General features: G+C 43.0%; 1 protein-coding gene across 4 annotated transcripts; it reads right to left on the reverse strand.

The window, feature by feature from the left end:
• Positions 1-1,329: 1,329 nt before the first annotated feature.
• ppp1r10 (protein phosphatase 1, regulatory subunit 10) lies at positions 1,330-14,031 on the reverse strand. 4 transcript variants are annotated; one of them, XM_048229227.1, is made up of 19 exons: positions 13,965-14,031; positions 13,461-13,769; positions 9,232-9,346; positions 8,867-8,953; positions 8,589-8,724; positions 8,416-8,467; positions 8,172-8,258; positions 7,882-8,010; positions 7,510-7,615; positions 7,246-7,343; positions 6,861-6,967; positions 6,580-6,733; positions 6,164-6,307; positions 5,727-5,973; positions 5,508-5,583; positions 5,024-5,317; positions 4,624-4,768; positions 4,057-4,428; positions 1,330-3,770 (listed from the first exon to the last, which is right to left on the reverse strand). In XM_048229227.1, exons 3-19 carry the CDS (start codon positions 9,336-9,338, stop codon positions 3,652-3,654), a joined length of 2,460 nt encoding a protein of 819 aa, XP_048085184.1. In that variant the 5' UTR covers positions 9,339-9,346; positions 13,461-13,769; positions 13,965-14,031; the 3' UTR covers positions 1,330-3,651. The 4 variants fall into 4 exon arrangements, with proteins under 4 accessions (XP_048085184.1, XP_048085183.1, XP_048085182.1 ...); XM_048229226.1 differs by having other exon boundaries at positions 5,024-5,320; XM_048229225.1 differs by having other exon boundaries at positions 6,559-6,733.
• Positions 14,032-14,360: the final 329 nt, after the last annotated feature.

The raw sequence follows: 14,360 nt of genomic DNA on the forward strand, positions 1-14,360 counted from the left end.
CACAATAATGGGATACTCTCAATTTTTCCTCAAACATGTTTTGTATGGTATGTCGCCAGAACACAATAATGGGATACTCTCAATTTTTCCTCAAACATGTTTTGTATGGTATGTCGCTATGGACAACAGCAAATACAGTACCATAACCATAATTTTGAATATTTTGCTAAGTCTAGAGAAATACAGATGTTACAGATGTTTGTTATGACTACAGATGTAGTTTGAATACAGATGTCGCTATACTGAAAAATCAGTTCCTACGCTTCACATAGTTCGACTTCTTCTGAGAAAATTGTTGGGTGCATAGGAGACAACCAAGTCTTTTCCATGGTCCTCTGGCTGAGGGATAAAATGACATGCATTGAATCAATGGCCTCTTTGTTCAGCATTCAATCAAGACAGGGCCTTCAAGACAGCCAACGTACATTTGACTGCATGAATCAACTTCTTTGACATAGCGGTTTCCACCCTGTCACCTACAGGAGCAAATGAGTCTGACTAGTCGTCAGGTAAAATGGAGACAATATGGGGAGGACCAGAAGCTTGGTTTGACCATAAAGAAGTAGGTACTGTAGTGTAAATAAATCAGTAATATTTTTCTTTATATAATTTGATTTATTTTACATGCATAGGGAAAGCACAAAGTGCAATTCAAAGTAACATTTTCATATTCCATAAGGCAAGCCGAATGCACAAATTCAAATGCAACAATTTGCAGCAGTATAATTCAAGATTATACTGTATTTCACTGCTCACAGTGTACCTGAATACTAATGGTTTCATTATGACTGGAGAATCATTGATTATCCTATTCAAATTATATCTGAATGTCTTGCCCTGGTACTGAGTTACTGCGTCACTTATCCTAAGATAGACATGTGGCATATGTAGACCGTGAGGCAATAAATGTTCTCTGAATGGGAGCGGAGAGCTGAGGTGTCCTTAACTCTGATTGTGCACACATTCACGCAGTGATGCGGGCTGACGCGGTACTAACCCCGGGTCAATATTTACCTTGGAGGGCGGCTTCCCGAGACCACTCCTGTTCACATCCCGCATTTGCCACCTCAGCCCCGCCCTTAGAACACGGATATTCCTGGAGGTTGGCCAAACGCCCTGTGATTGGATCAGGCCTCACCAAGGCAATGCTGATTGGCTGCAAACAAAAGGCTAACAGACGGGAGGTTAACCCCTGGGGGGTTAAAGCAACGATTGTGTTAAGCAAACAATTAAGGGAGAGCAACGTATTTTGCCAATGTTGGTGTGAACTGTGACGATATTAGGCAAGAAAATCGAGCCCTCTGAAAAACTTCACACAGATGTACCAGAGACCATTTTTCCACATTTATTAACGCATGTACAAAATACTTATAACAATGTGTGAATAATATGCAATATACATGTGCGTGTATGACTTCCACTTATTCAGATACACACACCTCTATACACAAACAAAAAACCCCTTCTCTGCACAGAGGTTAAAAAGAAGCAATTTTATTATTAATGTATCAAAATAAAAACAACTTGTAACCAAAATGTAACCAAACCAAAGAGCAGGGGCAGAACTGCAAAGAAAAAAAAAAAAAAAAATACAGTCCCACAAGAGACATGAAAGCCACTGTTTTCACAGAAAACAATTTGAAAAGGCTTGGCCCAGAGAGTGGTTCATGACCCCCTGTTTAGGTTCTGACATTCACATCCCAACACAAATATACACACACACACACACACACACACACAAACAAACGTACCACCTCATTGAATCTGTGAGTTTAAACGTGGGACGGTGAGAAGACACACACTCACACATTGTGAAAAAAATGATCAAAAGAGCTCATCTGGCACCATTAACATTCATAGAAAATAGGTGATGTGCGCTGAACCACCTCATGATTGTCACAACGAACAGATACATAAGGTACAGCACATATCCATTTGAATCATGTTCACAACTTTGAATTAATCGCCTCTAACAAACAGTCCTCAAAGTGGAAGAGAAGAAAAAAACAGCAGAATATACAATTTTGAAAGCCAGTGGCAAACCTCCAAATACAGTATTTAGAATTTGTGTACAAAGGCAAAAAAGACAAATAAAACAAAAATGTAGCTGAATGTTTGTGCCCTTGGACAAAAAAAAAAAAAATCTTTCAATGAACCAAATTCAAATCAGTGGTCATCATTATCATCATCTTTTTCATCAGTGCATATGCCCCATCCGTAATACTGCATCATCTGCTCTTTGGGGTCAATGAATATAAGGCGTTAATAGGTCACCTCCATCACACCCTATAGGTCCCCCTCTCTCGCTTCAATACTGCACACTTTTAATAACCCAAGGGAGCAGCAGCGTAGCTGTGAGGGACAGCAAACACAAGGCCTTTGGGAGGCCTCTTGAGTAAAATTAGCAGATTATGAGATGCTAACATGGGGAATTTTCACATGGACATAAACAAAAAAGAAAGCAAAAAAAAAAAAAAAAAATTCAACGTGGCCAGATGTGCGCTCATTTGATGGCTGAGAGCTTTGGGAATGAAACAGTAAATCAAGGTGGACCAAGGTCTGGACTGCGCAAACGGCAACATGGTTCAAGCGTAGTCACTGAAGTTTAAAGGCAATCCCAAACAGTGTTGTTCCTTACTGTGTTTTCTTTCCTCCTGCCAACAGTCTTAAAACAGTTAGCATGTTTATTTCTTCTTCTTTTTCCTACATACATCTCTAGACGCTAAATCAAAAAAGGCCACAAAACACTGTATTTTCTATTTTCAGTGAGATGAAACTCTGATTTGCTTGGTTTTGTAGCTTAAAAGACTGAAGATCCACAGTTCGTCTAAAGGTCCTTCTCGAGCGAAAAAGAGTATGCTCACAAAAGGAGTCTGTAGAGGGGTTAATACTTCAATCTGTCAATGTTAAATAGTAAAAAATAGAACTCTGTAAAATCTATATGTTCTTCTCTCATTTGGACTGGAAAAAGTGCAACAGGGCATACAGGACCAGAAGGGAACATGGGTTTGGGGGGGAAGAGATGGAATGAGTGTAGGACAGACACCGGACAGAGACCTTGTCCAGAAGAACAAGCTCTGTCTGCATTCACTATAGTGGTCATGGGGACACAATCTCCACTGACTGGGGTCAGGGTTTTGGGGGTGGGGGCAAAGAAAGGTATGGAAGTAAAAGCAAGTCCTCATATTGATGATCAGCTCACTGCTTTGTCTTTCTGTCTTGAGCACCTTGACAGTCTTTGTGAGTCGCAACATGCCACTATGTTCCCAGAAGCCTTGTGACCAAGCATGGAAAGAGAAGTAGTAGTGTTCTTTGCTTAAGGCCACTTGAGCAGGTACCGTAGGTACTGGCCATTTCAGGGCTGGGGCGAGTCTCTCTTTGTGTGTGTGTTTGTGTGTGTGTCATCATTCAAGCTTGGCATCGGCGACTGAACTCACACAGGAGTAGTCGCCGGTGTGTCACTGCAGTTGCTCTGACTCGAGTCAAGCTGCCCCCTAGTGAAACACTGAGGGAGTGTTCAAATGGCCATTGTCTGTTTGAATGAGTCTACGTGTGTGTGTGTGTGTGTGTGTGTGTGTGTGTAGTGAGATTCAGTGCCCACAGGGGTGAAGAGAAGGGGAGAGGGGTAAGGGGGTGTTATGTGTTTGACTGTCAATGCTGGGGGGGCAGAGGTGGCCCATTAACCCCAGGGTGGTAGAAGGCGCAGTTGTTCTCGTATCGGCAGTTGCCCTTCATCATGAAGTGTCGACATACAGGCCTCTTGGACATGTCTGAGGAGAAATGAGAGGGAGGAATTAAACTTTAAGCAGCTAAAATTGAACAATATCAGATAGATATTGATATTGTTCAATAACTATATCGTTCACACAATTTCTAAGTTCTACAAGCGTATACAACTCCCGATGTGTAGAAATGAAATTTTATGTAAATCAAATTTGTCCCAACCTCCTAAAAATTGTGTAAAAAATTAGTGTATAAACAGCATTGATACTAGTCTGGTTATAGCACAGTTCAGTACACAGTACAGTGTAATAAGCACAGAGCTGGCTGACTTACCACCCATGTTGTTGTGGCCTCCTCTGGGTCCTCCACGGCCTCTGCCTCTGAAGCCCTGGTCGCCTCCTCGCCCTCGGCCACGGTGGAAGTGGCCTCCGCGATGTGGGCCGCCCCTCATGGAGTCGTCGCCCCAGTAGTTGCCGTTGTCTCCGCCACGACCTCCGGGTCCGGGAGGGGGCCCCATCATGCGTGGGCCAGGGCCCCCGGCGTTGAAGGGGGGCCCATGGCCGTGCGGGGGCGGGGGGTGGTTGTAGTGCGGGCCGCCGGGGGGCTTGTTGGGTGGGTAGCCTCCATTCATGGGCATGTTCATGGGCATATTCATGGGCATGTTCATGTTCATGCCGGGGCCGTGGCCCAGAAGACCGGTAGCCACTGTAGAAAAACACAGACACGTCAAAATAAATACTCAAGAAAACAACAAAGATAACATACATTATATGTATATAATATTAATTGTACGATATGTGTGTGATTCAATGTCAAACTTATGTATAAATGATAAATGGAGGTATTGGAGACCTATTGAGTGAGCCCTGCTGTTAAGCGTGTTCATAGTCATAAGCTAACCTGGCGGCATGTTGTTAGGCATGTTCTGGTTGGGGTTCTGGTTTTGGTTCTGAGTCTGCTGCAGAGAGCCCAGTAGCTGCTTGATCTTGTCGGAGAAGTCCGGCTGCTTGATCAGGTCCTCTGCTGACTGGTTTCCCTGGGCACCCTAAACAGACAGACACAGAAAAAGAAAGAACACTGTAAATACTGAACAAGAAATGAATAACAAGAGAACCATATATTATCAACCGTATATTATCAACCGTATATTATTAATCTTTGCATCTTAAATAGGAGTAAAATGATGGGTCACAGTGAAATGGGTGCACATCCATTGCCCCACACAAATGTCCAAATCCAAAAACATTTTCCTTAGTAGTGTTACGGCCATCATGCTGTTGTCAAAGCTCTGGTCTCTTACCATAATAGACGTCAGCAGCTCCTGTACGTTGACGTTGAGGGCTGGGTTGTTGGCAGGTGGCGCGGGGTTGCCCTGCATCTGGGGGCTGCGCCCACTGTTGGCTCCGCCCAGGTTGCCGATGAGGTTGGCCAGGACGGGGGGCAGTTTGGAACCCTCTGGGCCACCGATGGGCAGGCCACCAAGAGGCAGGCCACCGAGGGGCAGGCCACCGAGAGGCAGGCCACCCATGGGCAAGCCGGAGGGAGCGGCACTTTCCGTCTGGTCAACGAACGGCTCTTCCATCGGGGTGGAGTCCTGCTTGAGTAGAGAAGCGAGAGGGAGTTGTGGTCAAGTACTATTGCGTGTTGCAGTCAACTGTAAAAATGACTTAATTTCACTATACACACACTTATACATCAGAATCAGAAAAAGAAACAGTGATTGCCAGAGATATAACAGAGTATGTGTGTGTGTGTGTTGGTGAGAGTGGTGTGTGTGTCTTTACCTCGTCCAGGGGGATGAGGCGTGGGGGCATTGGCTCATAGGGCTCAGGATCAGGCTCATGGGGGCTGTCCGGGACACTGAAGAGAAACAAACGGAGATCCATCAATCATCAACAGACCAAATAGATCAAACCTCACAGCCAAATAATCCCCCTCTTCCTCCTCATACTCTCACTTATAAAAGAAAGATCATTCAAATGGCTCAGTGGCTCCATCCATACCTCTCCTTGCTGAGGAAGATCTCCTGCAGGATGCCCATCTCGCGGTCCCTCTGGGTCAGTCTCTCGGTGCTGTTGGCGCCGGAGTTCACCAGCGAGGAGGGCAGGCTGATGGGCCGTGGGGGCGTAAAGGGCACCCGCTCCTCCATGGTGTCGTGAGACAGGCGGCGGGCCATCTCGAACGTGTGCCTGTCCATCATCAGCTCACGCTTGGCCGCCTCACCAAAGTCCTTGATCTTGTTCACATTTACTGGAGAAGAGAGAAACGGTTAAAGAAGGAGTTGGGACATTTCACAACTATTTCTCATTCTTTTTAACCACTGCTACCATATCTCGCATCATATGATTTCTTGTGTTGTATGTTCTGACAAAGAGATCAGATAGACATCTCCTAATGCTGCCCTCGAAAAATGGACCAATGGTTAATAAAGACGCCTCACCTCTCTCGGTCTCATCCAGGTCAAAGTAGAAGTACTCTTTGAGCTGCTCCTCCTCTGCCCAGGTCACATTCTTCTTCTTCTTCCCTTTCTTCGTCAGGTTCTCATCATCTCCACGAATCTCCACCAGAGCATTGGGCTTGTCGGCTGCGAGAGAGAGAGAGAGAGAGAGAGAGAGAGAGAGAGAGAGAGAGAGAGAGAGAGAGAGACAAAAATGGCACTGTTAACAGTCAAATTCTGAAAGAGCATATGGAAATGTCATCCAGCTTCAGTTCTCTCCACTGTACAAACACGTAGAAGTGGGAGAGCAACAAGACTAGACACATCTCAAATGATCAAAGCACAGTGCTGAACTGGGATACGTTTAGTCAAGCAGAGCTTGTGATGGTCTGAAATACCTTCTGTAGGAGGGGACTTACTGGAGGTGTCCATGGCCTCGGGGTCCTCAGCTGGCACGGGCGTCCCAGGTTGCTCCAGCTCCTGGGGCTCTTCAGCAGGGGTGTGAGACATGGGGGCCTCGGGGGACGACGGCTTGACCTGCGTGCTGCTGGGCTTAGGGTCGAACGGACACGGCTGAGGTGGGGAAAAAAAGGGTGAATGGGTGAGTGTGTCGTTCGCTTCCTGCACGAGACTCTGACTCCGTCATGTCATCTGCTCTTGTCATCTGGCATAAGACAGAACTTGAGAAAGGCATGATTACCTTGTTAGAAGTAGGGGAGACGGCCTTGGTCTTGGACTTCTTCTTGATCTTGATGCCTGGAACTGGGGCCGAGTTGAGGGCATCCAAAAAGCCTGTGCACTCCATAGCTGCAGAGGATGAGGAGGAGGGAAAAGATGAGCCAGAGAATAGACCCTTTCAAGAGAGTTCCATTATCAGCATCATAGTTGGCCCCACAAGACTTCCTTTTTAACATTCCATATGTTATCTTAATGCAGAGGAAGTAGATTGGAGCCCAAATAGAACATTCAAGCATTGTTTTTGTTTTTATTGTTGAAAGGGTCTATAGCGTGTGGGATGTGTGCGTGTGTGTGCGCATGTGTGCAAACATGAAATGAGAGCAGAAAAAGGGAAAAAGAGGGCTTACGCTGGGCAGGAATGATTTTGATGCGGGACTCCTTGGTGGAGTTAGTGTTGAGGGGCTTGTATTTCTTCTCCACTGGTGGGGCGTCTGACGGAGAGCCACTGGAGGTTGGAGGAAGGAGAGAAGTGAAGCTTAACGACAAACAACTATGTTCAAATGACCTCACCTACAGCAAATACACTACATTTCAGCAAGAGCCCCAAGCAATACTGCCTCACTAAGGCAAGAGCCCGAGCTGGTGTAATAAGTGACAGTGATGGTAGTTACCTGGGCCTCTTGAGCACTGCTGGCTTGATGTTGTATTTGTCACCAAGCACAGGGGCAGAGGGGGGCTTTTTGGGCGGCAATGGAGTGGGGGTGTCCATCTCCAAACCTGTGAGAGATCATTGGATATGGCGTAAATGCAGACATTAATATGGGCCCATGAGGGGCAGTAAGAATAAGTAATTTCGAACTATGGACCCTTTCAAGAGAGTTCCATTATCAGCATCATAGTTGGCCCCACAAGACTTCCTTTTTAACATTCCATATGTTATCTTAATGCAGAGGAAGTAGATTGGGGCCCAAATAGAACGTTCAAGCATTGTTTTTGTTTTTAATTGTTGAAAGGGTCTATAAAACCTTGGCCAGGCTACGCACCTATGGAGCGGATCTTGGCGTGGCTGGGAGCATGAGCCTTGGGCTTCTCTTTCTTCTTCTCTTCTTCACTTTTGCTTTCAATGTTCTTCACTTCAGGTCGTTTGCTCTCTTCTTTCTTTTTCTTCTTATCTGAGAAATCCCAAACATTAACACAAAGTCAAGATTACGCATAAAAAAAAAAAAAAAAAAAAAAAAACCTGAAGTGAGAGATGAGGCCACAAGCAAGGAAATGAGAGGTTCAGAAAATGGAGAGGGGAAACACCAGGAAGCTGACTAAAAGGTCAGGTTACCTGCAGGTGAGCCACCAGCAGCCACACTCTGGGAACGGATGATGTTCATCCAGCCTTCAACCAGCACTGAGGCCAGCTTCCTCAGCTCTGGGGGAAAACACAAACACATGTGGTCACAAACACAGCCACAGTGAATAGTCCGTTCACTTGATTATAACGGAAGAAAATTTCAGTTTAGTAGATTTTTACTCTGACCTGGCGCCATTTGATTTCAAAGAAATATTAGTAAGATAAGAAAACGTACCTTCTGTCTCACCGCCTTTGCTCAATTGCTTCACCAGCTTGGCGGTGTTGTTCTAGATGGAGAAGGAAATACATGACTTTAGGAAGTTCCCACATTTAAAATACCTCAACAGAAGTTATGCATTTTAGTTCTTCAGTGCACCCTACAGCAATGCATGATTTAGGACTCCTTACCTGCTTGAGATGGTCCACAGTGAGGGGCAGCTTCTGGAGGGTCAGGAGGATAAGCTGCAGTAGTGGTGTGTTGGTGGTGGTCTTTGAGTAGGTGAGCCATGAGTTCAACAGCTTGTAGCCACCCACTCGGATAAATCTACGAGAGACACAGGAAGAGACCAACGACAACAATTTGAGATGAGTCAGTTATTGTATTGCATTCCAGTTAGGTTATTATTTTAATCTCCATTTTTTCTAGTTGGAATAAAGAAAACGCATTATGCAGAAAAGCTTCATACCTGTTAAGAATGTCATGAGATTTTGTCTGCAGCAGGATGTTCAGATACATGCATCTGCTGACCATCTTATGAGAAGCCTTCATGAGACTGGAGAGAGGGGGGAAAGGTTGTTTTACATTAGTTATCTCACTAAACCACCATGGGCAGTTCATTAATTTCAAGGTTTTTTTTTCTTAAATTAGGATGGACGACACAAATTAGTGTGATTTGTTTTTTGGGCTCTTAATTTGATGAATTTGATGAATATATGCTAAGTTATTGGTGTGAACTTGAGATGACTGAAATGTAATGGTGATTTGACAGGTGGACTTCAGTGAGGACAAGATTGAAGAGGAATAATTGTGTGTTTCTGCACATATGTTCACCTGAAGACTTTGGCGACTCCCTCAAGGCTGCGCAGTTCGCCATCCTTTCCTAGGAGCGCCTCCACACCTTTCAGCACCTCCCTTGGGTCAACAGGCCCCACTGCCATTGGTGCGACTGAGAGAGAGACAGACAAAAAGTGTTACACACACATATCACACTCAACACCCTCACACACACACTGCCCAGTCTATGAAGCAGTAGTGTGTGAGGTTTACATATCAAATCACATGACTGAGGTAGACCATCTGTGGCCCTGTAGGGGAGTCCTACGACACCCACAGCACAGGGCACTAACATTGGCTATAACTGGAATGTCGAATGTCTTCTGAAGGGAGCTCATTGGAACCAAGCTTGCCATGGGGTCATTCAGGGCGGATCCCATTCCAAAGCCAACTTGGGCATTCTGAACCATAGTGTCAAATAGGAAGAAAAAGGACACCTGGCTCATGCAACCCTCACGAGAAAGAGTGGAAGATTACCGTTCTCTGTAAACCAGTCCCATTCTGAAGACCACAGACGCAAGAGAGGAAAGCAATCAGGCAGTGTGACAGAATTTAAGACACTTTGATGTCAATATGATTAAATCAGTAAATGTTTTCGCCTAAAAAATGTTTTAAAAAAAAAACTCAATAGGCTTCTCTGTGCCAACAATTCATTTCTGCATTGAAGGAGAAGTATTGAGCCTTCCACGAGGGGCTGTTATGTCTTTACAACAACAAGAGTTATTATGCCTGCCATACACATATTTAGTATAATTTTGTCTATCCAAAATGATCCTTGATTTCACTCAATTAAATTTCAAAATAAGTCAAAGAAGCTCAAAGGAAGTGTGGGCCTATCATTATGCAATATAAAAGTAACATTATGAATATGAAACAAATGATATTACAAACAATGAATGAGGATGTGCAAGCTAACAACACGGAGAAGCGGACATTAAACACATCTTCCTAAAACTATGGCAACTCAAGAAATATTTTATGATTATAAATGAACAGCCATTATTTGTGTCTGTTGACTGCTTATTATAGTAACATAAGTACAAAAGTAAACAGCACTAATAGGGGAGATTTGCTATATTAGTGAGGCCAAGTGACACTAGTTTGATTCAAATGATTCTGTACGCATGGAAAAGAAACATGTATGTGTACTTGTCACTTATCATACGACTCACCTGCTCCACAGCTTAGGCACTTTAAGTGAACTTATAAAGAATAAGTGGTGGTTGTGAGTGATAAAAATTATGCAAACACACTCAAAGTCTAAGACTACATAAAATAAAAAGGAAGGGGATTTTGCAAAAAGAACAGAGTAAAATGTAATGTCTTGGGGAAAAAAATCTTTCTCTGCACTTTCCTTGCTTGCCTTGAAACTAAGTGCTTGTATGTTTCCTTTGTTGAGGTAACTGTTGATGTTTGATCTACACAATTTGTTTGTTAAAAAGTGAGAATGTTAATTTTATTGTCATTACTTTCCATTTCTCATTATATAAATTATATTATATATATATATATATATATATATATATATATAGGATATATAAATCTTAAAATCAGACAAGAGACAAGCACAGTACATGCAACACTGTAATAATGGATGGGGGAATAGAGTACTTGACTATATCCTGTCTCAGGATTCATAAAACAGTCACACAGCACCAAACACACAAGTATACTTACAAATTGTCCTCTCTCTCACTCACACACACCAACAGACAGACTTTCACACAATAATTAGTATTCCTATGGGAGAACTAAGTTGGACTGCATCAGTTGTCTGATCCTGAGTGAGGGTCAGCATGTATTCCAGAAGTCTGCCATTACCAACAGCAAAAAAGCTTTGATGGCAATAGTGCAGTCATGGAAAATTGTGGGTAATACACACACAGACAAAGTAGAAGTTGAATTGTATGCTCATTCTACTCCAAATGCTTTATAAGAGACTCACTTCCTCACAACACAGTAAATCAAAACTACAAAGGGAGCTGTTCATATGGCACAGGATTAGTGACTGGCATGTGACACTGCTGCCATCTAGTGGCACCGTATGATTGTTGCTACGGAGGAAAGTAAAGTTAATCTCTGACAAAACAGGAACCGCTGTCACATGAGCAGACAACAGCTCACACTACGCCTAGAGTCCATCATCTGACTGAAAGTTGTCACATACAACTGACAATGCAATACAGTTCAAGTTCCAAAACTAGTGCAGTGGAGGGGGGAGGGGCGTTCCTTCTTATGGAGAAATGTCTACCGACGTCATTTTGCCCTGCCTCTGCAGTGGCAACTATACCTAATCTCACAGGCTAGAAGTCGGGCAAAACACTCGAGTGTGACTTGTAAACAGACTAGTGCATGACAGCATTTGCAACATGTATCCTGTTGCTGGATCAACTTTAAATATTTAAATTTGGTTGGTTGTGTATGTCAACTCAACCACCAAGCCACTGAACACAGCATGCATTGGACTGTTAAGTATTATTTAAATGGTACAAGTGCCAATTTGAGGCAGTACAATCTCGACACCATTCTTCGTAATCAGGGCGAGTATTGTTATCAATAGCTATGATCTGTCAAATGTCATGTGAGAAATCAGGTTTGGTCTTACCCGTTTAACTGTGGTTGCAGAAGTTTTTATACTTTCACAATTCAGAATCGAACTCCAAAACACGGGACATACAACACAATTCCTGAAAACGTCACAACTGTTATACATGTACACACAGTCAACGACACTAACAAAAGCTTCAGAATGTATGGCTGGAAAAGCCATTGTGTATTTACTTTCAACAAGTTTCTCAAAGTACATCAATGGATGCTCATCACATTACACTTGTCTGATGCAACTAAGGGAAAGAAAACTTGGTCAAGAAAGCAATGTAGGTTGGGCAATGTGTAGGCCTATTAATATTTCCATTTCTCACCTAATAGACCCGATGCACTGCATTATAAAAAAAGAAGTGCATTTGGTATAAAAAGATCAATGCTATTTCACTGCCTTATTTCACAAACACGATTTGTAAGTAATGCAAGGTGCATCATTAACACAGGCTTTGTTTCATAACGCTGCAGTGGACAGATATATAAGCCATCTGTCACATCCTGACTTTCACAGCCCAACTCGACACAAACTGTCCATGGAGGGGGCGGCCCTCTGACGCAGTGATTCGCTGAAGCGCTTTTGATGGCCAGCCCTCTCGGTTAACCCCTTCATGGAAGGCGTCGTCTAAAAACAAGAGAGCGCTGCATGAAGACCTAAGCGCCATTTTGAAGAAAGAAAAATACGTCACATAAATTGTTGTTACATCGTGCAGCTGGCTACCTCTTTTACTCCAAAATACAACTAATGGTCGAAAAAGTCCATCAGAAATCCGATAAAAAACGAATTCGGTCCAAGTGGAGCTATCATATAGATGGCTCCCACTCGTGTAATTCCAGAAGTCAGACAACCTGAACCACCATTGCCTCGAGTGTTCTCAACAAAGGACAACCTGTCCGCCATTTTAGAGCTAACATTACAACCGCAAAGCAAAGACTTCTCAACATAAATTCCCTCGTCAGTACACCTACGTCCACGCAAACAGCAATCTTTATCGTGAGATTGCAACGTTAAAAGCACATGTAGTTTAAAGTAGAAAAAAGATCGAGTAAACACACGAAAACTGCGCGAAAATACTAGCTAGCCAACATGAAAAGCTAACAATAAAACATGGTTAAAGTCACAGAAAAAAAACAGTTTTTTTATATAGAGTTCCCTTTTCGGATTGCAAGTCCATAATCGTCAGGTATTGCAATCTTTATGTGTAGATTGCGTTGATTGGTTCCAAAGAGCTATCCCTTCAAAAAGATTTTAGCGACATCAAAATTAAATTACTTCCTGCCTCTTACCCTTGGCAATCTTTATGTACAGATTGCTTATGAAAAGCGATCTTGGTTTTATACTGCATTCATACTGATTAAATAATTTCATTGGCAAACCAGTCTCACACACAAAGAAACACAGGGCACTCAGCCTCTGTAGACTTTGCTGTGCGAGCTCATATGCTAACTCTAGCTGACTATGAGCAAATGCTTAAAATAGCTTAATCCAGCTATCCTAGCAAACTAACTCGCTACATTCGAATATTTCCTACTAACTCAAATTCATTTCTGGCAAGACATGATATATTCAACTGTATATCTATAATTCATCAAATTTAGGATCAAATCGGTTTTGAAAGACAACTTACTATTTATACCTCTCCTCTGCGTCTCGGGTAGCTATTATATTGTGCTTTAGCTACAGCAACAAATCTTTCAGTTATAACAGTTTCAGAGCGTAAACTGTCATGACTTTATATTATGGTTGAAAAATTGCTTAATGGGCGGGATTGTGATAAGCTCTAGGTTTTCCTTCTGGAACAGTCTGGAGGCAAAAAGTAGTAATCAAATGTCCATTACTTGAGTAGGAAAAAATAATGAGAATTTTTGGTTTTGGTCTTCAAACACTGTTGAAAATCCTCGACGCCAGATCTTCACTGAGATAACGTTAGCCAGACCTGCAACAAAGAACAAAAATAATCGACACGTTAGGATAATGGTAGCTGACAAGGAACGTTGTCTTCTTACAGCAACAGTCGGTTCTTCTGATTATTTTTAAGTGGGATGTGAACGTAAAACCGATGAAATTTGTAAAAACGACACTATTGTTCAAAAAATGCGTCCCGGGAACAAACTCTAGCACGTTTACTTACCTTAGACAAATCCAGGAATGATCTAGAAAGGGTGGGACTCTGTATATATACCTGGTGACGATTTTTACGTCATGTGTGCTCTAGAGAACGCGCGTACGTGAAGTTCCATGCAAACAAAATGGAGTTCTACACGAGGCTCCTCCCCTGATAACGACCTCTCTTGCTTTGTGAAGGACAATCTTCAGCCCATCCCCCACATACACTGAAACCACAGCCCATCCCCCAGCTACAGCACTTTAAACAAATCATTTAATATTCAACTGACTGCTCATCACATCAAACTTAAATCATATAAATAAAATAACTATTTTTTGAGATACTGAGAGTTTAAGGGGCGTCTTTAACCTGACTTTCTCGAGAGAACGTTAACGTATTTGGCTAGGCTAATGTTCCTGC

The sequence above is a fragment of the Alosa alosa genome, chromosome 20, assembly GCF_017589495.1.
Source record: "Alosa alosa isolate M-15738 ecotype Scorff River chromosome 20, AALO_Geno_1.1, whole genome shotgun sequence".
In the NCBI taxonomy this organism is placed as follows: domain Eukaryota; kingdom Metazoa; phylum Chordata; class Actinopteri; order Clupeiformes; family Clupeidae; genus Alosa; species Alosa alosa.

Coding starts and splice junctions, on each gene's coding strand:
- ppp1r10 (XM_048229223.1), bottom strand. CDS start 9,338: ATGGCAGTGGGGCCTGTTGACCCAAGGGAGGTGCTGAAAGGTGTGGAG. Junction 7,344..7,509: donor GCAGTGCTCAAGAGGCCCAG/GTAACTACCATC, acceptor TCCAACCTCCAG/TGGCTCTCCGTCAGACGCCC. Junction 6,968..7,245: donor CAAAATCATTCCTGCCCAGC/GTAAGCCCTCTT, acceptor CATCCTCTGCAG/CTATGGAGTGCACAGGCTTT.